This window comes from Laetiporus sulphureus (genome assembly GCF_001632365.1).
Source record: "Laetiporus sulphureus 93-53 unplaced genomic scaffold LAESUscaffold_66, whole genome shotgun sequence".
Lineage (NCBI taxonomy): Eukaryota > Fungi > Basidiomycota > Agaricomycetes > Polyporales > Laetiporaceae > Laetiporus > Laetiporus sulphureus.
Genome location: NW_024468575.1, coordinates 104,669 through 131,247, shown reverse-complemented (window position 1 = coordinate 131,247; position 26,579 = coordinate 104,669). Strand labels below are relative to the sequence as shown.

Genomic DNA, 26,579 nt, shown 5'->3' with positions numbered 1-26,579 from the left:
TTAGAGGTGGTTGGTCATGACCTCATCGCTGATCTGTGCGTATAGCTTCAGCATGTTTTGCCACACCTCGAAGAACCACTCTTGTAAAAGAGAGGTCTCTTCCGGCCACTCGCTAAAGTCTAGCAGGTCGAGCTTCTGGCCAGTTATGATTATAACCTTCTTCATCTTGAGGGAAGCCGGACTGTTAAGAATTTTTTGAATTGCACTAGACATTGTCAGAGTGAGAGGTACATGTATCTGAGCCAGCTGCAGCTTCATGATGGCTGGCAGTAGTTCGAGGCCTTGGTCCTGGAAAAAATCATCAGAGCACTCGATACTGCTAGATAAGAACTTTTCATCGACTGCAGGTATAGCCATTGATGACCTGCCATTAGACTGAGTCGATGTATGCAGTGGGGTATGCACCTGCTTAGTGAGTGATTCGACCGCTTTGAGGATAGCTTGCTGATGAGTCGGAGAAAGGCCTTGTAATGCATCAGAAAGCTGGGTTTGATCAGATGGACCTGGAGAAGTGGGAGGAGTGGTGCTGCTGCCAGCTAGACCTGGCCTCTTGAGTCCATCATCATCCAGTAGAAGCTCGTCATCAGTGTCATCACCACCTGCATGATGGCAGGCTCTATCAGCATTGTTTGCCTTGTGCTGATTGTTTTCAGCTGCGATTACTTTGGCAGATGCTCCGTACCATGTGGCAGGGTTGAAACTTATGCTACAGCCACCTCCAGTTCCTCCTTGAGTACCAGACTGTCTGGCATTCCCAACATTATTTGTGGATTTTCCAATGGCAGCAGGTGGGTTGCAATCTTCAGTCATGTTGAAGCTAGAGGACTGCCTAGAAAAATGAGATGTATGCAGAAAGCGAGGTGAAAATGGCTCAAGTGAGCTAGAGGTGAGGTAGTGGTGGAGAGAAGAGACGTGATGCTGTAAGTCAGGTGAGTGCATCTCTTTCTCATCTGCTGCTTAATAAGCACATGTTCAGTCTAGCGCTCATTCCTCATGCTAGTTCTGAACTTCACTCTTGACAACATTCATAACGTCACCTTCCAGCAATGTGACACCACATGCAGTGAGCACGCTGGTTGATACTTCATAATGCACTAGCTGCCTCTAAAGATGACGAGAAAATTAATCAGCCTTGCAGTGGAGTCATGGACAGCAGCATCAGCATCACATAGGATGAGTATATGCAGCTTCATCGCCAAGTTACACCTATCTTTCATGAGACCTCAGAGGATTTTACCACCTATCAAGCTGGAGCCTCCTTAGCACTCGAAAACTAGGTTAAAGTAGGACCGGAGACGAGCATCAGTGGATATCGAACATGGTGAACATGGACGACATGTGCTATATATGTCCGAATCACTTATGCGGACATATATAGTGCATGTAAGGTTCAAGTCGTGAGAGTACTATAATGACAGCTCTCGCTCTTGCGTCACATCTTGGGGACTCCATAGGAGTCTGAGCTCCAGGTTTTGACATTGAAGGCTGTTTCAAAACAGCTGAGAGCGAGCACAAATAAGTATCATCATCTGTACTGCCCATATCTCCAATTTCTGCCATGTTGTTAGTGTCATAGTGAATGTAACAGAACATCATATAGGGTAATGCCCAGGTAATACTTGGTATAGGTGGTGGCATATTTCAGATTGACACATAATATTAATCATTCTGATCGAATTGATAGACCTACCATTGCAAACAGGAGAATCAGATTGGATGGTGGTATTATGTTGCATGAGTAAGCGGTAAGACATATATATGTCATTCTTGCAGTGCTGGACGCAGCTGAAATGCTGCTGCATCAATGCCACTTGGGATGATCAGCGTGAGCTCAAAATTCATCATCCCACCATGCATCACCAAGAAGCAGATTACCATAGCTCATCGCATCATCTGATATACTCGTACCAATGCACTGTATGAGACAATGAACTCGGTAATGAGCTCTTTCAGGAAGAGCAGTGTGCCGCTTCACTTCATTTACTGAACTGTCACCAAGACAGAAGATAAGAAGCTAGATTATCTCTTGTGTTGAAATTACCTGCTCACCTATCTCAAATAGCTATGCCATGATTAGCAATCATCATCACATTTCGTGGCAGTACATTTGAGTTTTACTTGACTTCACAGCTTATGTTGTGCTGACGAAAGCCTTGAATGAATGACAGCATCCCTTGCCCATACTGCAACATCTTTTCTGACATTATTGAATTTTTTTCACCCCAATGCCTGGCATTTTAATGCAGGGACCACACGCTCATGCCTGGCACAGTGTTCGGCATGGAAATACATCAGTGAGTCTCATCAAAATAATGATCTTAATGGGCAGTTCTTGTGTCGCACAAGCACTGTCATCAGTACACTAATATTCTGGTCACATTTCCATAAGCTCACCTGTCAGATAGGCTAGACTCAAGCTTGCCTTTCTTGCTTTAAATCCTTGTTACGCATACGGTACTAAGCTAGATTCAAGTGACTCTATATACTTGCAGATATGGCCTCATATTCAGTGCAGAGGTCTAGGTATGAACCTCTTCACTCGCGTCCCCACCACTGCATCTGTTGTGATCAATACCACTGGGCCGTTGTCACCTTGTGATCTGGTTGCCTTTATTCCATCCATTCCCTGATCTGAACAACATCAACGCTCCATTCTTCTCTGAGCCATATCTCTTCCTGGGAGTGCTTTTCTCACCTGTGTGAGATTCCCAGCCCAGAATCAGTGCATCATGTCCTCACTCAATCTATCTTGCAAATTATTGCGATCACTTAGAATCAGAATGCTCCATCGTGATAGCAGTCTCAAAGCACCTCGTTCATGGTTCCTGCATCCCACACCACATTGTGTGTTGTGTGGTTCTAGCATCACAGGTCTGATTGATACTGATAGATCACTACTTCTCAAGAGGTCAGAAGTTTCAGGTTACAGCATAGAAGTGACGTGTCGACAAGAATGTGGAGGCGTGTAATCTGGACAAAGTTATTTATTCAGTATCTATGTGCTCACCCCAGGGTGTGTTCAATCCCTTCTCTGTGAGCTTACTTCATGATGCCATTCAGTTTGACTGCAGCTGTCATCATTGCCCTCATCATCGAGGGCACCCTATATGGTGAGCTGCATGGCGATGACAGAATTTGAAAGCAAGCTCACCAATGTCTTTTTTTTCATGCAGGATTCTTCCTTGCACTGTTTAGCTCCACAGTAGGCATGATCCTTTACAAACACTCTACCAGGCATGAATATATTATCAAGCTTACACCAAATAATGAGACAGAGATGCTGGTCTATTTGGCAAAGTTACTGTATATAGAGCAGTCACCATGTTTGTGTCCTGTCAATTCACCTATCAGCATACTAATCACATCACTCCGATGGATTCTCCTGACATCATGGCATCATCAGCAAGGACCATGAATGTATGTAAACTGGAAATGTGACTGACTGGCCGCACAAAGGTGAAGTAATGCATCGACATGTATGCCCTAGCATAACCGACCTCAGCATAGACATACATGTACTCCCATTTGCACTTAAACATCTCTAATCCTCTCTGATCTGATAGCTGCAGCTGTTCTTGAAGATGCTCAGCAATCGTCTTCTCATCCAGTTCTTCTGGAGTCTCTATCCCCATTCCCTTAATGTTCTTAGATAATCTTCATGCACAAATATTCAAGCAGGGAGTAGGTGTCATCGGCGTCCTTCATGACTTGGAGCACTACATTTTCTAAAGTCCTTTACACTTTCCAGAACCAATGCCCTGGATGTTGTGGTCTGTGCAGTCACCATGAAAGACATCACCGATGGGCAGAATGAATTTGGCCACTGGTAGCGTCGAGCATAGTCTGTGGACCTGCATTGGAGGAACCTCATATTCGGAATGCACAGTTCCGAGATAGGTATGCTCAATGACTCACTGATACTCAGTGTAACACGACTCCAGCTGAGTTGTGGCAGTTATGACTGTCACAGCTTGCTCAGATTTGAGTGCCCGATTTACAATGTTTGAAGTACTGTGGAAGGTGCCTAATTTCAACAGCCTAGTATGATGTGGTTGGTGCGTGTAGGCAGATTTTTATTGCAAAAAATGGACTGACCTCAACCATCTCTATGCTGATAAAAGCATTGAATTCCTTTTCAAAGCTTGGCGGCAGATTGCAATAGTCAAGAAGATAGACAATTACTCAGTCTGAGAGCCCTTCACCTGCAATCTTTTTATCTGCAAGCTTCTTTTGCTGAGCAGAGAGCGTGATAGTGTCTATGGTGCATCCCATCTTGGCCACCTATAAGACGAGCAAGGTCAAAAATCATGACTCATAGATGAAATAGTACTTAGTCACCTCAATCATGAGTGAACCTCAACCAGATCTGAATTCCAGCACTCTGTGACTGGGACGCACGTGTATCTTATGGAGTAGGTGGTAGATTTTATGCACTTGGGCAGCATGGAGATCACTATCATTGGACCTTCCATCCAGGTCACCATGCACATCTCTGAGATTCTCTGGCCACAGAGCACAGGAATATGTCATTTCACTAGATAAGAAAGACTTCTGGCAGAGTGAGACCATAATGCACTACAACTTGATCCATCAGATGGAAGTTTACCTAAAAGAACTTGTTGCTACAGTCATAACCTGTCATCTATGAATATGACAAGTTGAGAATGTCTAGAGGATACCTCTCAAAAAGCAGATATACTGCATTCAACTTCACATTTGACAAGGTCCGTCCAAAGAATCTAAGTGTGAGAGATGATAACATGGTGTATATGTGGCTGTAGATGAAAATTATATTCTTTAACGTATGCTGGTTCTCCAGCCAGAGTTATCAATAAATCATCAATGAGTAACTTCAAGGCCGAGAAATCAAACATGAACATTGAGGATAGCTTTTAGGTTTGATGTTTGAAAATCTCCAGACATATATGCTTCAGCAACTGACACTGAAAATTAGACGGTCACGTTCAGTACAGAGTGCAGTTGAGCTTACATCAGAGATCATGGAACAAATATACTCAAATTCAGAAGTTCTCATCTGCGACTTGTACGTCAGCGAAGAGAGCATTCAATGGTTGAATTTGACCGAATACGTTACATTCATCATGCTTCCGAACTGTAAGTTGTCCCAGTTTCAAACCTTTTCCTAAGGCATCTGTCACAGTATTAGGTGGCACCTTTCTTTTTGCACCACTAAAAGTCCTCATTTGGCAACCATAAGTGGTTATTCAGATGCCAACCTTTATATTGGTTTCACGAAGTGGATACTTGGACAAACAGCACAATACTGCCACATACATTGTGGATACGACTGTGTCTACCACATAACCACCAAGTGCCCATGATTCAGCCACCCAGTCATGTGACACTGGCCACTTACCCTATTTGGAAGTTGTCAGGTGTTGGTCATGTGACACCAGGCCACTTGCTCAGAAAGGAACTCTTTGGCCCACAATAGGCTCCCTCAAGCTCATTGGACCATCAATCTAGCAAGCACCCAATTCGTCACTCAGATAGTGGCACCACTTTGCCGCCTAAGCCAATAAGCAGACACCACAACTTAGGATCCCCCTACCAACCAGCATACAGTATAGCCAGGGACAGGATAGGCTGGATCCTCCTATAACTTATTCAGATAAAGACTGATCGTCCCACTCATTGTTCTAAGTTTGGACAGATCCTCTCACTTGAAGTCACAACCATTGTGATGTGCCCTATTGGCCATCACCCATTGGCCCCCTCGACAGTGGGCCCACTTACAGGCAATTATCTCATTGGTTTAGATAGAATTGCCTTGGCATAACCACGACCTTTGTAGATAGTTGCCATAGTTGCTGCCAGAGCCTTACTGGTTCTGGCATAATGCTTCCACATGTAGCTTGCTAAGACCCCTGTAGGTACACCTAAGTTAGAGTGACCAAGGTCCAGCCCTACATGTATATAAGCCCATGAGAATCTAAGGGAGGACCTTAAATTCATCATACTATTGTATGTGGCCAGCAGGCCAGCTCTTCCTTTTTACCACTTGTGCAAAGCCATACATTGGGGCTCTGCCTTGATTGTTGGTTGTATGCCACTGCGCACGTCCTCAGCCTAGCCCTTGTGGTAGGCTTTTATATGTGGATCATTTATGCAGGTTACATAAGCAGACTTGCCCTTAATTGGGTTAAGTGCTTTGTGCTTTGTGATAGCATCAAGCAAGGACAATTGTGCTATGTAGATAACTGTGGTCAGCACTGAGGAGCTCAAGCAAATTACAAGAAATGCGACGCACCATACATCACAAGCCGTATCCAAAGAACTTGTCTGATATGCAGGACAGATATGGCAGAGTGCATATTATTGATGACCATAGTCAGCTTCTGTGCTAATTGAGTTTGTGCTGATTGAGCTTGAGGAGAGTCTGTGACTCAAAGGTCAGTCGCTTCCTCTTATGTTTTCTGTACCGTCCTGATCAATCAAGTGACATGATATCTGAGGTCGGACCTTTTACGCAATATGTTTTGATCATGCATCTGTCAACGAGCATTCACTCATCCAGTTTGGAGAATATTCTGGCTGAGCGGCAGAGCAATTGATGCATTCGCTCAGCTAGTGGACATATACGTTGCAAAAGTGTCATCACCATCAGTGTACTATTAAATGCTGCATCTGACTCACTCTCGGAACTGCAATTGAATCCTCCACTCTCAAGACTATGGATAAGTATGGAATGATATTTGCTCTACTCTGTTGATACATCAGATGAGGCAGTCCTTGTTGAACATAGAGCACCATCATGCTGATGTATCACATCAGAGCATTTGGCATGCTAAACATTACTATCAGCATGTATAGACAAGAAAACTGCCAGACAAATCATTCACATGAACTTTAAACTGCATCACAGACTGCATAGCAAGTCAACTTGCTTGATGACCCAGCTCTGGTGCTACAATCAATTTGTGGGCATGAGGTAAGAAACTTTGCCGTGCGACTAGTTCCGATGAGATGGGATCAACTGAATGAGGTTGTTGTTGGAAGTGGCTAACCAATGGCACTTTTAGTGGAATGCGCTCAATGCATCAGGAGGGACGAGCGTCAAGCAACAATGGAGTGGTGATATGCTCTGATGCCACCTCCCTATGGTCCGTGGTCAGGCAGTACCGATCACTTCATTGCGGAGTGAGGTGAGTATCAACTGCTCTGCTCTGTCTCTGATGGCATGATGGTACAGGGAGATGACTCTTTTCTTGAAATGTGCGAGGCCTGCAGGTCTCTTGCTACTGGACTCTGTGACAGGGTTGATTATGGGTGGTATGTATGTGAGTAGTGGACGAGTGTGTCACCTGAAGGGTTCGGTGGATAGGTGTGATGCAGATGGTTTCATTCAGCTGGCTGACCTGCCGACTGGGACTAGGACAGGACACTGGCTTCACATGTGTGCATTACCATTTTGAGATAAATGTCCCATGTTACATCAGCTTCATGCTTCGAATTGTTCGCAAATGTGTCTGCACGGCAATCGATTGTTCGTAAATGCTGTCTGGGCACTAAAGGTTTGTTCGCAGATCTGCTAGGTGCGATCGTTCGAACTGGATGTCCTTCTCAGTGCTAGCAGTCTCTTGTTTAGGATTGTTGGTGTTTTGTTCACAAATCGACCTCGGCGCTTGTTTGCTGTTCGCAAATATGAGTTGAACACCTAATCCAGACTGTGGAAAACAAATCCCTAAAATGGAACCTGTTCATCTGCTACCGCTGGACTCAGCTGGATTTCGTTTGATGCATTCGATCACTTCATTCCCTATAGTGCGTGACAGCTAAAGTCTTCCTGGCTCCGATAGAACAAGTTAACTGATGGACTGCACGTAAAAGACCATACTGAGCCTAGGCGATCACCTTTATCCCTGGGCTTGTGGTGCGAGTCGTTCGTAGCGCAGACTTCGTTAATGAAATTATCGAGTTTGATAGAACGCAATTAATAGTTAAGCAATTAGACAGATATCAGGATGAGATGTGTAGAGTGGAGTAGGACTGTGAAGGTATGGAGAGGTCTGCTGCTGCGACCCCCTCTGAGTCGATGTTCTTTATTGCCAACTGTAACCAAGTTTATATACTACAATGGACAGCTCATTGCCGAACTGTTCATTACTATGTGATGTGTCCATGCTCTGCTTCCAGAGACTAGAAGTGTATCTGAAACGCATTTGAAATCTGAAACTTGTAAGAGGAAAGTAGTCAGTCAATGCCGTAAATAATACCCTGCTATCGCTATGCTCGTTTGAGCAGTTCGTCCTTGATCATTGGTACTGCCTCCACTCCTTGGTTCTTCTGGAAGGCACACCGGGCTGTGGCTATCTTCCTGCCCTGCCTTGCTCAATCGAGATCACCTTTGCCTGCTCTGACCACCTCGTGTAGTATGCATGCCTCGGAGGCAGTTGGTATGACAAAGGGTTGGTTGGCTGCCCGGGCTTGCCTGCTGCTTGCCTCGTGCTTCATGCTCAGCTCACTCCCATGCTCATCAGCGGGTGAGTATGGAGAGATAAAAAAAAGGTATATATAAAACTCATCTGTGGTAGCTATTCCCCAGTCATTTGTTACCCTAATCAGTTTCTCACTCCTTGCACCCATGAGACAGCAAGGTGGTGGCTGGTAGTCACACTAGGGTCATGCCATAATTTCCTAGAGTTGTGACAATTTCTGATATCTGAGGCATTTGCGACATTCGTGGAGCTTGCGAGATGTCTTTATCCATGCATTGCTGATAACTTGCAACTTTACACAGCATAAAATTGCCCAGTACATTATAATTGGCTGATTCGCATTGGCCTCATGCTCATCATAATTGGCTGCTGCTCATTGTACGTGATGATGAGCAACCTCACTTGAGCATCAGACCTCTCCTAAGGGCTGCCGTATCAAAGGTCTCAGTCAAGCAAACATTCTGTGACCTGTCACTTGCTGTCATGCATCACTGACACCTGCCATCACTCAATTAGCAGAGCTTTAATTATTGTCTTGAAAATGCTCTTCACTGAATCTTCGGTATAATGCTATCAGAATATCAATCTCATCAGCTCAAAATCTCTCAAAATATCTACGGTGGTCTTGGCTTCTACAGTGGTGATGGCCTGATGTGATGGACACTGGCAAGGGCTGTAATTCAGTGTTGAAGCATCAGGTTCCTGATTCACCTTCACCAGGAAACCCAGATCAGCTTCCAGGACTCAGCTGACAGCAACCTCTTTTTTGACTGAGCACTTGTTGTCTTTTTGGATAACAGCAAGTGGCTGAACCCACCATGAGAAGCCAAATCTTGAGTTTTCCTGGTGACCTGCATCCTTCATTTCTGTACTGCATGCTATGTGGATGTCATCTCCAATCAGTGCCACTACTATTGTTCTCTCTTATTCTGCTGCCACGCTTCTGGGGCTCAAGCTAGTGGTGAACCGTTATCATGTCCCTTCTATGCCCGCTGAAGCTGGCTACACTTTATTGTTCACACATTGTACAGGAGCACATATGTGACAGCTGCTGTCGAGACTGTTGAATTTTGCACACCTCACATGCTCAGGACAGACAAGTCGATTTGGGAGCCCATTATCGAATATCTCAAATCGAAAGGCACAAGTTCGCTGATATGGGAGGCTTGGTCAGTTGATTGGCAAAGTCACGGGGAGGCTGCTATTATTAATGCTCCACTGCTCAATTCAGGTCTTTGTGAGATCGCCTCATGCTGAATGAGTTCTGTAGCAAGCTGATGTGAGCATAGCTGTTACAGAGTATGCTACAGGATTGAAGCTTTGTTGGGTTCAGAACATTTGTGAGGCTATCGAATCGTCAGCATAACTCACTCTGTTGGGGTCACAGCAATGTGTGCTATAGCTCATCATATATATGAGCACATATGTATGAGCACATCCTAATTGATGTTCAATACATTGTGATCCATTCATGATCTCACAATGGAACAGACACCTTATAAGTTCATGATATTCGTTGAACCTACTCTAATCACCCTCATCGAATTTGAGCAGCAGTGAGAAGAATGTATTGCTAATCTTGAAGCTAGTGATGTGCCAGGCCTGGCTCAGCTCAAAAGCCCCAGCTTATGCCCAGCTTCAGCAGGCTCAGGCCTATCATGAATGAAAGCTGGATCTGAGAGAGACGGTGACATGCATGAAGTCTGTCCATCTGAGAAACGAACATAAAGGAATGCCTAAACAAGGAAGGCAAGGACTGACAACTCAGGAGTAGCTGAAGGGGGCAGACAGAACCTGTGAAGCTGAGAGATGAAATGAAGGAAGATGGGGCCTCTGGAGGGAAAGTAGCCAGGTTTAGTGAAGGCCGTGGCAGCGAACAGACAAGAAGCCACCAGCACCTGAACAGCGAGGCACTGGGAATACAACACTCAGTGTAAAATACAGGGTGCGAGATATGGAAGGCAGAAATACAAGAGCGAAGTGCCTAGGGAGCAAGGGAATGAGGGCAGCCATGTGTTTCAGGCTAACAAAAGCATGAGAAGATACGCATCGTGCAAGACTAGTCTATCACACCACAAAAATTAACTATTTTGGCCTGAACATGCCATTTTACGGACTTCGGAGCAGTTAGCGTATCAAGTATATATGTAAGTAGAGGTGGTGTAAATAGCAAAAAAAAAGAAATCAATCCAGACTACCCAAGGAATCTCTGAGTACAGCTCTCTCTCACCTTACTATGCACCATGCTATGTCTCAGCTCTCGAAAGCATTTGCTAAGTCTCTAAATCAGTATACTGCAGGTCTCGCTTATCGTTATCAGAAATATTCTAGAAGCGCTCAATACACGGAGCAGTGACTTTACCAAACTATCGTACAGTTAGCAAACCCAACAATGTCCAGACAACTTCCCACACTACGCCACCAGTTTTTACATTCATCATCTTATTTCCAGAGTTACCTCATTGCTGATCACAGCTAACCTTTCACACACCCTTCTATTGGGTGCCCTGACAGGTTGCGATCAATATCACATTTCTAATCAAAACTGACCAACTGAGAGATTTCCAGGATCCAGCACTTTCCATATCTGGTAAAATCGACCATCTGTCACAGTTTTTCCACTACAATATACCTTTGGCATCATGCCAAGGTATAAACCTTAGACATGACACAAGGCACAGACGTTACAGGAAGCCACTTATGATCCACTTATGATCCACCAAGAATGCGTTCAGTCACGTGACCTAGACAAGCACCCACACTAGTGCCCCTAGCACATGACCCCTAACTAGCACTCAACTACGATCACTGAAGCTCGCAAGGCTCAGCTATCCCATGTGACACCGAGGCACCTTACTAAGTAGTAGACACCCCATTGGCCACTCAATAGTGGTCCCACTTCAGTCACTGACAAGGTGGCACTATGTTATACAATTATCTCATTGGATAACCTCATGGCCAATAGTAGGTAGTTGTTATGGCAAGACCAGAACCATTACCGGTTCTGACATTATGTTCACATGTAGGTACCAGAGGTCTCACAGTAGCACAAGTGCCAGGTGCTTTATCATACATGTATATAAGCACCTATGAGGAACTGGATATCCCCAGTTTCATTCACCTATTTCATGAGGCCTACAACAGCCATTATCCTCTCTTTTGTGTGATAAGGCTAGGGGCCCTTTGAGCCACCTTTTATCTCATGTCATCATCCACCACTGGCGATGAGTCACAGGACACAGGCAGCACCTTGCAGCCAGCTCCTTGCCATTCTAGGCAGGAGTCACAATGCGCCGTGACACCATCTTATCGCATTCTTCAGATTTTACCGAGGCTGCTGCTCGATTGCGATCAATATCGCAAATCTGATCAATCCTGTGCTATCTTATCTTATCCAGTGTCACGTGCCCACCCAGATCTGACACGCTTCCTCTCGTCACAGCCCAGCTATAGTAGCTTCCTCCACTGACTACAATTCCTTACTAACTCTACATCCTAAAGTCAATCCGCCAGAGTCGTTACCCTTGTGGAGGCATCACGGCTTTTTAAATACCTCTCGAGTTCAAGGACCCAAGATCTGAACGGCTCGCAGCAACCCCACATACAGTCGTCCACACCCCCTTTCACACAACATGGACTTTTAGTGATAGATTAGTTCTGTCATCAGAGGATCCATGGATGCATCAATGGCTCAGGCTTGGCTCATCTCAGGCTCAGCTCAAAGCCCTGGCTTTTCTCAAAAAAAGCGATTTTTATTCATAATTAATTCATAATGTAGATACAAAGACATCATCATCCTCGTCACCAAATTCTGTATCTCCTTCATCATCTGAGAGGTTATAGATGAGCCCATCCCATCCCTGGTCCGAGTTGTCTGAAATCTCAGCAATCTCAGTATTTTCAAACCCTAATGCAACAGGCTCCTGGCGAAAAATTAAGGCATGTCGAAGCATGCATTTCAAGCATTGCAACACTTCAATGATATCAGCCTTCAAACAGTTGTGATGTTTGCTAATGATAATGCCAGCTGAGGAGAATGTGCGCTCGCTTGATACAGATGATGCCATAATGGTGAGGAAGTCTCGAGCGAGTGAGCTCCAGATGGGATATCTATCTGTGTTAAACTGAGCTCAGTCAGTACTGTCACAAAGAATTCAATGACAAAAACTTGTCACCCCCACCACTCGATGATGGTATGATTTCCAAGTATGTCAGCCAAATTAAGATAGCCATGGAAATCAGCAAGCCATGGCATGGCTGGATCACCGACAGTCTCACGTCCACCTATATCATCTTCATCTTCATCATTGAATAGCTCACGAATAAGACATCTAACCTTGCTATGGGCACTTGTACCAGATTGCAGCATGGATGGACAAGGTGGGCCACTCAGATACAGCTGAAAATATTGTGCCTTATACTAGCATGGCATTACTGGTTTTCATCTAGAGAGGACGAGAAGTGGTACCTACAATGCCTTCTGCATGATCGAGACTCTCCTTCAGCAGCTCCTCTCCCCAATGCTTATGAATGTGTTTCATTTTTTGTGATGGATCAAGCACTGCGAGTGGGAGATTGACAGTCAGTGAGATAACAATGAAATGAATGGATGATATACCGACACATTGCGAAAATGTATGCGTCCGACTCTGCTGATCTTCGCTGAACACTGCATACTTATCGCATTCAGTGCATGATGTCCAAGCCTTGTGAAGGGCTTCGAGTGCGGGAAGAGCAAGATGGAGGGAAGGACCTCGATCTGATGCGAATGCTTGCTGCACATTATTTGAATGCTGCATTGCCATTCAGTATACACAAATGGTTGTGGAGACAATGACACACTGTAAGCAAATCTAAGAATAGCTTTACTCAGTCCCACTCATCCACCATGAGCCGCAGTTTGTCGAGCTTCTGTCGCTTTGTAAGATCTTTCTCCTCTCTCGCCATCTGATACACAAATATGTCAACAAACTTGCAGAAAGCAGATAGTGAGCAAGGAGCATAAAATTGTATAATAAGTAAGGACTAACCTCTCGTAGCTCTTCTGAACACTCAAGCATCACGTAAGTTGATGACCAACGAACCGGCATGTCAAGAAGCAGCTGCCGCAGTATTTTGACCTTCTTATGAAACTGAATGTCCTTGAAAAGCTGTTTGCGCTTTGCAGACGAATGCTCCTATGATGCGAAATTAGGAATACATGATAAAGCGAAATAAAACCACATACTTTGACTGAGATTGCTCGCACTAGACCAACTTGATCATGACGTGGACCATCGACGTTCATCAAAACCATGTCCGGCTTCTCAGGATCATAATGTGAAGACTTGCTGTACATCAAGATGAGTGCTTGTGTTGCGAGATTTATGATATGTGCCAGACAGCTAGGGAGATCATGAATGAGGTACGATATTCATATTATCTCCATAATGACTCACCGAATACACTGATTCTTAGGGTTGAATGGCTTCCCTGTCGCTGCTTGCAAATGTCGCACCAAATATGACATCATCATGTCATTATTTGTGGCATTATTGCATGTAATATAGCTGATCTGCGATGTCAGTTTTATCAGCCACACATATCGCATAAATGGAATGCATACTTTATGTTCAATATGCATGCGTTCGACGACTTTGAAGAGTGCGCATCTCAATTGCACTCCATTGTGAGCATTGTTCAGCTAGATGAAGCCCAGTAGCACGCTTTCGAGCGTCCACTTCCCGGGCAGTACTTTCTCAATCCAGTGTGTAGTAACAGCAAAGTATCCATCCATTGTGGAGCCTGGTATGCGTCACAGGTGAGACTGATCAGACCCTTTACAGCTTCACTCTGTTTATGTAAATGACTTGAGTGGGCCACAGATAATCAATTAAATTAAGCGAAAATGTACCGTCAATCATTCCTGCAGCTTCATCATCTGCTGCTTGAACATGTTGATTACTTGATGGCGTGACTGCTTGCGGTTTGGAATTTTGACGCCATTGGTTGCGTGAGCTGCAACATTGATCATCTTCTTGAACAATGCGTGTTCAACGGCTTGTATTGGCTAATAGAGTAGTTATGAGTGACTGCCATGACAGAAGAACTGTAATCAAATCATACCTGATCTGTTGCTATGATTCACTCGATGAATGCTTCACAGAAGAGCGCATCAGAGTACAGCATGATGTACTCTTTGCATGGCTGCTCTGTCAAATGTGAGTCAAGGCGTGTTTGCTCAAAAAACTTGGCTTCGTCACGGTGGTGCTTTGTGTCCTTCGGCAGCATCTATATGAAGTCATTGTTGTCACACCATGCATGGTATTCTTCCTTCATATGAATCTTGAAATCACACCTATTGTAGAAAAATGTGATGCATACCTCGTGAGCCGATTGAAGATGCCTGCGCAATGTTGTATGCTCATTCAGAAGTGATGTATCACCGCCTTTTTTTCTGAAAGATGATGTAGTTAGATCAAATCACTGTACAATAGCAGTTACTTACTTGCAAATGTTGCAGTTACAGTGGCTCTTTGCTGAATTGTTGACCTTCTTGTCATAGGAGCTGGAGAAAAAGTGTACAATATTGTGGCTCCTTCCCTCCTGTGGAGGCTTCGATGGCTCATCAATGTTAAAAACAATGACATCATCATCTGCACCCTCAGGGTGAATGCGTGCTGGCTCTACCTGCCGCTGTATGCTTGCTGACTCTGAGTGAGTGTCAGTAGCCAGAAACTTACAGATTACAGCAGAGAAAACTAACCAACATCCCCCTCGAACTCCTGACTCACATCATCATCTAAAGCTCATGAAGACTGTGATCTTTTGATGAGTCGACTGTCTTCATTAACATCGATTACAGATGTTCTGCTTAGATCCATGTCACTTGCACTGCACTTTGCAAAGGTCATTTTGCTGAGATCTGCATCTCTTGCGCTGCACTTTGCAAAGGTTGTGGCCTTCCAAGAATCATAAGGTGCAGGGTCTCGGAGAACATGCGAGGGATGCAGCATGAGGAGTGGGGCGAGAAGATGCAGGGGATGCTGCATGAGGTGCGGGGTGAGAAGCAGTGTCCAAGGCCTCCCATCGATGGGAAGAGATCTCGGGCTCAGCGACATTTTCGGCATCCCTGAGCTTCGGTCCTGGATCATCTGAGCCACTTGTTAGCCGGTGGTGGGTCTTCCGCACTCATTATGATTGTAACATATCATTATCTTCTAGGAAATCGTGGTGCGGCAAGGGTGTTAGCCAGCTGGCACCTTCCCATCTCATGGGCGCAAAGGGAGTGAGAGGCTGGTGAGGCCACAAACAACTGGGGCCTTGGTACTACAGGTGCATACTTATATGCTTTTCCACCCTTCCGTACTTGCCCGCTCCATTTTCAGGTACTGCCCTGCGACGCATTTCAGCCGTCACTTGGCGCTCGTCCCTCCCGACGCGTTGAGCGCGTTCCACCGAAAGTGCCGTCGGTCGGCCACTTCCAACGTATCTCACCCTCCAGTTCATCCTGTACAGCACCAAATGGTGCGCCACTATGAAGCCGTGGCTTTGTGGCTCGGCCTCGGCTTTCCTAAAGTGCAAGCCGGGTCGTGAGCCCTGCGAGGCTGACCCCCAGGGCCCGGCCTGGCTTGGCTTTTTTGGGCTCAGCTCAGCACGGCTTACGGCTTGAGGCCAGGCCTGGCACATCACTACTTGAAGCAATCCACAAAGCCACTAATGCGAGGCGCGACATATGCAAAGATAGAGACAAGGCTTTGCAACACTTTAGGAAGCACCTGCCATACAAGGCTTGGGATTCCAGAGTCCTCTCTCTTTATGCTGTAAGCTGATTTATGATCATGATTCTTCACGGCATCCTCACGGTCCTGTCACAGCAATATGGCCTGAGAGACATTACTATGGAGGATGCAGGTCGTGTTGTCTTTAAGGTCACACTCAAGTGCACCAAAGTGCAGGAAATGATCAGCTTCATCGACTACTAAGCTCATTTTGCGGTGGCCAACAAGTTGGTTATGCTAGAGAAACAATTCCCGGTACATTGCATCTTGGGTGAAGGAACCAACCTCGTGTATGTACAAGCCTTCACCATGCTGTAGTAAGATGACTTTGAAAACCCTACAACAGTCCTCGACATGTCCTTGAATGTCCACCAGACCATCTTGAGATTGCGTAAAAAATCATGGTTCAATTCGTCAAGCGAGCCGGGCATTTCGTTTGTTTACATTCCATTATAATAAGGTACCATTCTCACACTATTTCACGGATAGGTCATACAAGAGAATCGGACGAAGTTGCTGTGTGTATTGCGCATGTATTATGTGGATGGAACCCTCTGCTGCAAAGCTTTAACCACGTTCTTCGTGTAGCGGGCTGTCTGACTATTCCGTACTTGCCGATTGTCATCTGAACTTTAGTCTTTGAGTATTGCACAATGACAGAAAGGACATCGATGACAGCCATGAACTGCCTGGGTGGTTGCGAGGATGTTCGAGGCCGAGCTGCGCCTCCGCGACACCATGATGACTGCAGTTCCTGCTTTCATGCCAATGAACATAACATTTCGATCGTCATGGCAACGTTTGCCCGACCATCCATCAGCCTTACGTCCAAATATTACAATGTCGGACACATCTATTGTATCTTTACCTGCGGGTAATACTCCCGTAGGCTCGAATCAAAGTATATAAATGTTTAGTCGTTAACAATAGACCCCACCTCCAGCGCGACATCCTCATCATTTTCATCGCCCACATCAGCGCTCTCTTCGTTATTCATCACATCACTGGATAACGTGTCGTATCGCAGATCCGTGTCGATGTTTCCGACAAGGCGAGAAGCGAACACTACGCTCTGCGTGTTCGTTGCTTCGCCACCTGTGTCGTAGTCTAAGCCTTCAGCATCGTCACAAGAGGCTTTGCGCAGGTCCAGAATAAAGCGAGACACAAGGATAGATGAAAAGCTGTAAACGACATAAGAATCACATTGATTGGGATCATTGGAAATGCTGCTCACGGCGCAAGGAAAATCGATACGACATTCCAATCACTCTATTCAGTTCCCCATTAACAGAAGTACGCAGTGGACCAGGAATATGCAAACCTCATTGCCATAGATACCGCCTACTAATAAGATCCCAAGCACATTCAGTATCAAAAGTGCACTGGACGGAAGATCCTAGGTGAACGCTGTGCTTCCTCGTATGTGGAAATAGTATCTTGACGTACACGAAATATAACGTGCCTGGGAACCAATGTATTACTGACGACTTGACCACAGTATCATTGTAAGCTCACCGTCGCGGAGTAACAGAACAACTATCGTAGTTTTAAGTGCGGCTCGGTGGGCGTCTTTTGCAATATGGTACGTTCTGTACCAAGTCACTATTAGAACGATAAAATCTGCCCCTATTCCGCAGATCCGCTCAGCGATTGTTACTGCAAGACAACCATTTTTGTAGTCTCTCCTGAAGTGACAATTCGGCATGCGAACGCACATCTGACATCACATGCAGAATGATGAACGTCCGGATGCTGTACACAAGGCCTCGACATGCACTCACTTGAATTGCAGAGGATTTGATACGTGTATGTTCCAGTCACAGTATGGGTAGCCGAAGGCATGGTTGACATACGCATACGAAGTGGCTATGTAATAATACTGCACTACCGTCAGCCGATCAGAGGCTACACAACTAAGAAGATGCACGTACTACCCGCACACCTACGAAGACCATTCCCAAGGTGAGAGTAATTAGGGCAGGTGCCAATCTGTGGCCGCTAATAGCATACACGCGTAGAGCAGAAAATCCTGCATATCTGTCAGACAAAGCCACCTTCGGGATTATGATGATTGCTGCTAACCAGAGATGACAGCAATGATGGCAATTGAAATGGTATCCAGTAACATATACGTTGTCTCGCAGCTGCAGATTTGAGTGAGCGTATAAGCCTAATCACGACCTATTCCCTTGAGAGGAACATGCACGCACCTCTACAAAGCCAAGTTGAGGTGCCGATAGTGATTTAATCCAACAGTAATGAAACGTCAAGTACTCACGAGCGGAGTGCTCCAGTAGATTGGTCCGTTCAACAGATCAAGGACACCAACCGCCAGCAAAGCATACCGATTGAAGAGAAAAAGCGCAGTGACTAGAGACTTTCCACCATTCCATACAGATTCCACTTCTGTTGACAGTGTGAGGGCATACTCGTAGAATATGAGTACTAAGATAAGAATGATAGGTCAGTGAGGTCGCTGAAAGACTCAATAGATAGCCAGAGATGTGTTATTTTACCAGCCACTCTGACACACGAGTATGCGTATACATCACTAGATTCACGGTGAGAATGCACAATGTCAGCGCATTTCACGACTAGAAGATCAACCGCGGAAAGAGAAACTGACGTCTCCCGAATACCATCAACCGTATTTTGGAATATAGAAGTTGAGTCCTCTCCAGAAGACATTTTTGTCTCTGGAAATCAAATGTTGATGGTGTCCAAGTGGATGAACGTAGAGAAGATGGGGCGCGCGTAGAGCGGGGGGTGGGAGCGGGAGCACAGCATAGAAGGTAATTAAGCGCTATCCGCAACACGACCAGCCGCGACATTCCGACGAGCGGAGAGTCTATGATAGAGCCAGAAGTTTGTTGGTGCATGGCATTGACGAATAGAGGTCCGTCGGACCAAAAGAAGTTCACCGATTGGTCCTGCAGATTTTGAGCTGCGGGATTTTCTCGGATCAAGACAGCTGCCTGGCAACTAAACAGATCATCGCGAGCGGCGATGCGTGATATCGCTACTTAAGTGAAACAGACCGCGTATGCATACTTTCCCACTGGTATCACCGCCACCATCTTTGCAAATACTTTCACCAGGGTTTGTCCAAAGTCATCCATTCAGATCACTCCGGGTGGTTTGTATTTCTTTTAGCTAATTCTACAAATCACATATAAGAAACAAAACATAACGTTATAGACAACGAGTAGATTGTCCAACGATTTCACCCATTAACATTCACTGTGATCTTTTCACTGTATTCGTCTACTGGTATTGTTGTCCAGGTCGCTTAGACAACTAAATTTCGTGCATCGTGATGCAACAGCGGTAAAAGAAAGCTCCTCGAACTGCGGACAAGGCGTTTGATTAGCTTCATGCTCACATTATATAGGCTACAGTAGGTGCTCCCCATTTCGCTACATGTTGATATTACTGGCCAACAAGCATCCTGTCTTGTGAATCTCTCGGAGCTGTGTCTGATCTCATATGTATAGTACGTTCGTACAGCGGCATGATCGATCGCTCCGTAGCTGTAGCTACTTATTGGAACATAGCAATACTATCATTATTGTATACCGATCGTGTTCTGGCAATACCAAAGGCAATGTTTGACTCACGACAGCGAGCATAACTGGAACCATTTTAGCAAGCGTACTAAATCAAAACTGACGCGGAACCATGAGGTCCGGTCCTCTCATGAACAAGAAACGTGGGTGCATATCACTTCGAATGATCATACGGAGCTCTCCCAACCTCCGTGAACTTCGTGATGTGAACTTCAGCACGCTTCGAAGAAACTGAACCCGTTGTCTGCGTCGAAGATGGCGGACTGGCATAAACCGGCGCGCTGAGCGGAATCGTCGAACCGTGTCTCAATTTCATCATAGCCATCGTAGCTCGGATGATGATGATATAGAACGTGATCGGGATGATCTGTCCGATCTGGTAGCCCACTAACATCAGCATCTGTGATGCACATTACAGGCAGGTACGCAACTCACGATGTCAACCATAACGTACGCGCCGTTGGTTTGCGACTTGTATACAATGATCATCGAGAGCAACGAGACGGAGTAGATCGCTCCGCATTCGAGTATGATGAGCATCACTGGCCGCAACGCCGAGCTTGAAGAACGATATGGCTCATTCTCGCGGTTGACCATCCAAAGCTTGCAAGCCAGCAGTCCTATGTACGCGGTTGAGCGAGGAGCACGTGATGAAAAAGGCATAATGGAACTGACTGGTCGCGATGAAATTGGTCGCTAGGGCGATAGAGTAGAAAGAAATCACCCATTGCGCCGTTTGCTTAGCAAAGACTTCGCTGGCGGAGCCTGTCAGCTGGGAGATGGACCAGACGGTGTGGGTACCAGCAACTCCAGTCCTAGATCAGCTGGACCGCATTCAACGCAAAAGGAACTGAACAAACCGACAGTACCACACCACCCGATGATAGGTGGCAGAATAATCCAAAATTTCGTCCACACAACATAACAGCGGTAGATCTTGAGGCAGTACTGAATGTTAATTTCAGCGGTCTCGAAGAGTGCGACCCATAAGGACGGCATCCGCGAGGAGAGTTTCGATCTCGTGTATCGCATTCTTGAACGTCTCGTTCGCAACGTTTTGGAAATATTCTTCCGAGTTTTCCGACAGGGCACAACCGATGTAGACGCGCCTGGCGTCTACAATCACATGCTGGAAAGCGTGCGTCAGCGTAAGGTTGCCTCGGGAGGTGAACTGGGCGAGTTAGTCTACCATCGTACTCAAGACGGATAGCGCAAACGTCGCAGTGCTCATTATGGGATTGATGCGCCTGGTGGAGCGTTTGTAAACGATCGCCCATATTGTGGCACTAAACAGTGCAAGAGAGAATCCTGCACGAAAAAAATGATATTGGTGAGTTTGTCTCCAATTTTCTTCGTCGCGATGCAGCCCACCATATAGAGTGCCCTCGACAATGAGGGCGACGATCACAGCTGCGGTCAAACTGAACGGCATCTCGAACTACGCTCACAGAGAAGGGATTGAGCACGCCCCGGGGAGAGCGCGCAGATACGACTTCATCCCCGTTATCCGATCCCTCCACGTTCCCAATGGGAAGATGCATTCTAGTCGGCACGTCTCTTCCATGCTGTAACTTGAAACTTCTGGCCTCATGAGAAGTGGTGATCTATCGGTATCAATCGGACCCGGGCCTATGATGCGAGAGCCATGCATCACGGGGTACGGCGCCGGGCGCACAAACCACGAGCGAGGCGCTTTGAGGCCGCTTTCACGATCCGAGTTATTGACATTGGAGCGTTCCGATTCAATGTGAACGCCACGATTCGCAAGATGGATGGTGCAATCCGGCAAATATCATCGCATCAGCTTCTCGGTTCATGATTTGGCAGATGAATGACATTGTGGCTCCAGAACTCCACTTTTGACTAGTTCTCGCGGGCTATGGATTGTGCAGACCAATAAACACAGGATTAGAAGTTCCGAACGGGAGAAAGTTCAAGACGAGCCTCGAGGTCCGGAGGCTTTGTCGGACTTACTGTCTTTTTTGGTGACGGTAAGCAGATGAAATCATCCGACTAGGCCGGGTTTGAGTTATCCTGATGTGGAACTGAACGGCGTCGAGTTCCGCTGTTTTCGCTCGCGCTAGCGGCTCATTGCCCTTGTCATCAAGCCGCAGCGGTGACGGAGGTGGTGTTGTACGCCCTTGTTTGTACTGAGCAAATTCTCAAGTCATGTACAAAAGAAAATCGTGAACGATCTCTAGAGAATAACGAGAGTCTCACCCCAAGGCAAGTCATACCTTGAAAGGTCGGGCTCGTCATTGCCAATGATGAGCAGGCCTCTGTCACAGTGCAGAATTCTAGGGTCCTGGTACGCCACCGCGAGAAATCAATCCATGTCAAGTGTCATGTTTGTGTTCGATTAGAGTACATACCATTCCAGTGTCAACCGTTTCAACGATGCGCCTCGTGTCGTGGGTGCTTGTGTTACCTGCATTCTCCTTGTCTCCCCTAGGCAGACCTATAAAATCGTCTGAGAAAGCGACGACATACGATATTAAGAGGGGAGGAGAGGAGGGTGCGGAGGATGCGGAGGGGTATGCGAAGGTGTTGGAGCTGTATTGTTTGCATGCATTCTCCATGCCCCGATCTTCGAACGCAGTCTACGCTTCCTTCTTATCTGTACACAACTCCCGGCCGTGCACGTTTCGGCTGCGCAAGGCTACCCGGCCCAGAATCAGCGCGATGCATCCTCACTCCATGATGCATGACCCGTCTCACATCACCGGCGCACCCCCACTCACTCCACATGCAGCAGTTGTCATCCTGCTTCCATTTCCCGATCATAACAGTGGACCAGTCATGTATGTATGATAACTGTTCATCCAGTGACGCCTCTGCTTGCTGCTGCCCGTCCATTCCTACGCAACTACTTGCTAATAACGTTTCTCATCGCGTGGGTGACATCATGTATCAGCCTTCAGCGGCAGTTGCGTCGCTCCTGCTCCTGCTTGTAGTCATAGTCGTCTACAGATTCTCATCTCCACGTCTCCCGCTCCCTCCCGGTCCCAAATCTACATTTTGGGCCGGGAACGTACATCAACTTCCAGCCTCCGAACCTTGGTTGACCTACGCAAAATGGGCGCAACAGTACGGTATGCATTCTCGAAGCTCTGGTCATCGGCCTCGCTCACTCACGTCGGACAGGCCCTCTCGTCTACTTTCGCATCTACGGCCGAAGGATGCTCATCCTCAATTCACTCCAGGCGGCACTCGATCTCCTCGACACAAGATCTGCTATCTATTCTGATCGACCGATGATGTGGATGTACAAGGAGCTTGCTGGGAGGAAGCTTGCCGTGTTCAACATATCAGTGAACCATCCTCGGTTCAAGAAGTATCGCAAACTGCTGCAAGCGGGCCTGAACCCGCGCGCCATCCAAAGCTATCGTCCGATTCAGGAGGAAGAGATGCATACGCTCTTGCGCGGACTTGCCAAGTCACCAGAGAATTTCATCTCTCATATCAGAAGGTAAGTGAACGATATATCATCTTAGTCGGCTTGTCGCTGAAGCGCGCCACATTTGCCAGAAATGCCGGCGCTGTGATTCTCAAGGTTGCTTATGGATGGACTGTGGCGGAGAACAACGACTACTTCGTTTCGCTGATGGAGGAATCGTTCAAACTGCACGCGCTCGTCGTCAAGCCGGGTCGATGGCTTGTTGACACATACCCCATTCGTACGTGCCTTGCATTCGCACATTCGATGAGTAGAGTAATCATCTCTTCTGCAGTGAGATTCGTCCCTGCATGGTTCCCCTTTGCAGACTTCAAACGACAAGGCGCCAAGTTCCGAGAAGAGTTCTCGCGGATCGACACGATCCCGCACAACTGGGCAAAACAGCAAATAGTCAGTTAACACTAACAACCGTACACCGTGCTCCCTCATCCTCGTTCATAACCTCTTTTGTTCTCCAGGAATCCGGCAAGTACGTCGAGTCCTTCACGTCGCTGAACCTCCGACCAGAAGGCGGTACGACCCCGGACGCCGAAGAGGAGGACATCGTCAAGTGGTGTAGTAGCGCGCTGTACGCCGGCGGGGCCGATACCGTACGCATTTTTTCCTCTCGACGCTCCCATCCATCTCAGCGCATCGTCCAGGTCGTCGGTTTGCTCACAGCGTTCATCCTGTTGATGGTGCTCAACGCAGAGGCGCAAAAGCGCGCCCAGATGGAAATCACTCGCGTTGTGGGAGCGGGCAGGCTGCCGACCGTGGACGACCAGGAAAGTCTGCCTTATGTTGGGGCGCTCATAAAGGAGGTGATGCGATGGGCCCCGGTGGCACCACTAGGTGTGTTCTCATTCGAGCCTTGGAAGTTTGGCGATCCTTATTGGTGCGCTAGCTTTGCCTCATAGAGTGACGGAAGACAATGCCTATCAGGGATACTGGATCCCCAAGGGAACTGTGGCACATGCGAATGTGTGGTGAGCACTTCCATTCGCGTCATCTGCTCATTTATGTTTGGTTGATAATCTATCCTGTGCTCAGGGCTATAGCACACGATCTCGAGACTTACCCGGATCCGTTCGCCTTCAAGCCAGAACGATTCCTTGCCGAGGAGGGCTCCGAACCGCAACTTGACCCTCGCAAATTCGTCTTTGGATTCGGACGGAGAGTCTGTCCAGGTACCGTCCGACTACCACTATAATATTAGGACGTCGGGAGTGGGAAGTACTTACTCACGCGCGCACGTATGGTTCTAGGATCTCATTTCGCCGAGAGCTCCGCGTTTCTCGTGATCTCGTGCATCCTCGCCACGTTCGACATCTCGAAATCGGTGGACGAGAATGGTAGAGAAGTCGAGCCGCCGGTCGCGTTCACTTCAACAGTCACAAGGTTCGCATCATCCTTATGCAATGTCGATATAGCGCAAATGCTGACAGCCCAATCGCGATTGTCGGTGTAGCCATGTGAAGCCGTTCCCTTGTCGGATCACTGTGCGGGCCCCGGAGTTGCTGGCAACTGTGGCCTCGGGCTGAGAGGATGGCGAGGTGGCGGAGAGTGCGTAGTATTTTGTTTCGGTTTTCGGCTGGCTTCCTTTCTGTGTGGTTTGACGATACAGAAGAACGTTGCGCATCGCACATCGATCATGGATGGGGTGGAGTGGAAAAGAAGCCTTCAGGACGAGCCTGGAAACATTCAGGAATTAAGTCTGTACAAGCTGGCAGGAGGATCGATTGGTCGTGATGACACTCATCAGCAAGCGCATTTGAAGGATCACCATTTTGTACTCTGTAACATGGCATGGGAAACAAAGACCTTCCTCAGGCCTCTCAAAATGACGACTATTTCAAATCTGGAATCTCTGCAGTCTATGGTTTATGTTTATGCCGCCGCCTTCGATGCAGACAACGGATTCAGTTGCTTCGAAGCCTCTTGAGGGGCACATCATGAAGAGGCAGCTCTGTACGAACATCCGAAATGATATATATGCACCTACGTTGTTTTTTCATCATGAGAGGACCGGAACTCACGGTCTCATGTCAGTTCTCGTTTAGTAGGCTTGCTAAAATGGTCGCAGTTGCATTCGCTGTTCACATCAGAGGCTCTCCCATGCCTGTTCGAGAACAACCTGTCGGAAATTCCCTGCCGCCACCATCACAGCATTCCATGTAAGGCAATGCCTCTGCCCAATTTGGACTTCTCGCAGTGGCCACGGTGCAAGAACGAAAGCTGTCATGTCCTTCCGTGATCTGAACCTTATTGCTCGCGCATATATAAGATATCGTCTCCACGCTCTACGTCTAGTCATGCTTTCCCCCCAGCTCGACCTCGTTCTCTGCCTCTGCTACAGATTCTTCAACTGTAGGTCAGCGTGTCCGCTATGCGAGCATTTTTAGCGTATACAAGCACGGAGAAGTTATCTAGATCTGTAGATGCATCTTTTGACATAGTGTCTAGTGAGTTCTCCGCGAGTGTGTAGGGAGGTATTAATTGCTAACCTCACAGCTCGGACGTTCAAGACGTGGTGGCGCAATATGGGCGCTTGGCGTTATCCGCGATGTGCTGATGTTATTTCCATGACGGCGGACGGGTGCGCAGCAGCGGCGGGCGCGTCGGTGGCTGTCCGCCATTTTACTCCGTCCTGCCAGTGGCTTTCATCCCTGTTCGTCCTGTGTCTTCGTACTATTGTCCGAGGTGAAAATTTACGAGGGCTGTAGGACACGGAAGTAAAGAGTGACTCAGCCTCGAATGAATAAAGCGAGTGCTGTATAAAATACCTGTAGGACACGGAAGTAAAGAGTGACTACAATATGTGAGTAAAAAACATAGATATAGAGTCCATAGTGCTCACCTCAGCCTCGAATGAATAAAGCGAGTGCTGAGGTGACAAAAGCGCTCAGGCGCGACATAGCTACGTGATTATGTAAGCGAACGCGCACTGAAACTACTAAGTCCGCGTCCTACTGAACATACAAGTCCGTAGGACTTCCAACACGTACTCGGGTTCGTAACATTCGTCTTTGACTCTTGCACGTCCTCTGGCTATCGCATTCCCACCACGTTGCCCAAATCTGCCGATCCTCCGCACCGCCGAAGCGCCGTAACGTGTCCGCCGGTCGCGACCACTCAAAATAGCACGATGCTGCTCAAGCTAACAACCTCCACGCGCTACGTGCTCCTCGTCCTCCTTCTCGTCGTGCGTCTCCGGCTCCGCTCTACTTTTCGCTGCTCTCGTGGCTAACACCCCACAGCTCGGCATCCACTCCATCCTGAGCTTCACCCACGAGGACTACGGTCGTGCCACGTCCCTCTCACAAATAGCCGCCAAACTCTCGTGGGGCTCCAACGACGC

The 26,579-nt window shown here is 47.1% G+C and overlaps 7 protein-coding genes across 7 annotated transcripts; 1 reads left to right on the top strand and 6 right to left on the bottom strand.

Annotated features, from left to right (window-relative positions):
- LAESUDRAFT_764045 (uncharacterized protein) lies at positions 1-810 on the bottom strand (the record flags this gene model as incomplete). Its single annotated transcript, XM_040913374.1, has 1 exon — positions 1-810. The coding sequence occupies one exon, from the start codon at positions 808-810 to the stop codon at positions 1-3; it is 810 nt and encodes a 269-aa protein (XP_040758862.1).
- A 2,209-nt stretch (positions 811-3,019) lies between these two features.
- Positions 3,020-4,923, bottom strand: LAESUDRAFT_739328 (uncharacterized protein; the record flags this gene model as incomplete). Its single annotated transcript, XM_040910997.1, has 11 exons — positions 3,020-3,103; positions 3,444-3,644; positions 3,740-3,851; positions 3,916-3,970; positions 3,999-4,038; positions 4,096-4,181; positions 4,203-4,281; positions 4,381-4,534; positions 4,617-4,642; positions 4,700-4,813; positions 4,879-4,923. The coding sequence occupies 11 exons, from the start codon at positions 4,921-4,923 to the stop codon at positions 3,020-3,022; spliced, it is 996 nt and encodes a 331-aa protein (XP_040758861.1).
- Positions 4,924-12,415: 7,492 nt separating this feature from the next.
- On the bottom strand, positions 12,416-12,580 carry LAESUDRAFT_615605 (uncharacterized protein; the record flags this gene model as incomplete). Its single annotated transcript, XM_040903210.1, has 1 exon — positions 12,416-12,580. A coding segment is annotated over one exon (165 nt), but the record flags the coding sequence as incomplete, so codon positions are not given.
- A 748-nt stretch (positions 12,581-13,328) lies between these two features.
- On the bottom strand, positions 13,329-13,968 carry LAESUDRAFT_764043 (uncharacterized protein; the record flags this gene model as incomplete). Its single annotated transcript, XM_040913373.1, has 4 exons — positions 13,329-13,430; positions 13,490-13,636; positions 13,687-13,843; positions 13,898-13,968. The coding sequence occupies 4 exons, from the start codon at positions 13,966-13,968 to the stop codon at positions 13,329-13,331; spliced, it is 477 nt and encodes a 158-aa protein (XP_040758859.1).
- A 4,164-nt stretch (positions 13,969-18,132) lies between these two features.
- On the bottom strand, positions 18,133-18,662 carry LAESUDRAFT_664685 (uncharacterized protein; the record flags this gene model as incomplete). Its single annotated transcript, XM_040905142.1, has 2 exons — positions 18,133-18,293; positions 18,494-18,662. Coding segments are annotated over 2 exons (330 nt in total), but the record flags the coding sequence as incomplete, so codon positions are not given.
- Positions 18,663-19,939: 1,277 nt separating this feature from the next.
- Positions 19,940-21,016, bottom strand: LAESUDRAFT_664626 (uncharacterized protein; the record flags this gene model as incomplete). The annotated part of the gene is made up of 6 exons (XM_040905135.1): positions 19,940-20,161; positions 20,221-20,405; positions 20,461-20,592; positions 20,646-20,733; positions 20,780-20,914; positions 20,975-21,016. The coding sequence occupies 6 exons, from the start codon at positions 21,014-21,016 to the stop codon at positions 19,940-19,942; spliced, it is 804 nt and encodes a 267-aa protein (XP_040758857.1).
- Positions 21,017-22,505: 1,489 nt separating this feature from the next.
- Positions 22,506-25,104, top strand: LAESUDRAFT_731600 (cytochrome P450). The gene is made up of 10 exons (XM_040910073.1): positions 22,506-22,877; positions 22,930-23,254; positions 23,314-23,462; positions 23,517-23,632; positions 23,701-23,832; positions 23,884-24,073; positions 24,126-24,207; positions 24,272-24,408; positions 24,487-24,619; positions 24,690-25,104. The coding sequence occupies exons 1-10, from the start codon at positions 22,691-22,693 to the stop codon at positions 24,760-24,762; spliced, it is 1,524 nt and encodes a 507-aa protein (XP_040758856.1). The 5' UTR covers positions 22,506-22,690; the 3' UTR covers positions 24,763-25,104.
- The last annotated feature ends 1,475 nt before the right edge of the window (positions 25,105-26,579 follow it).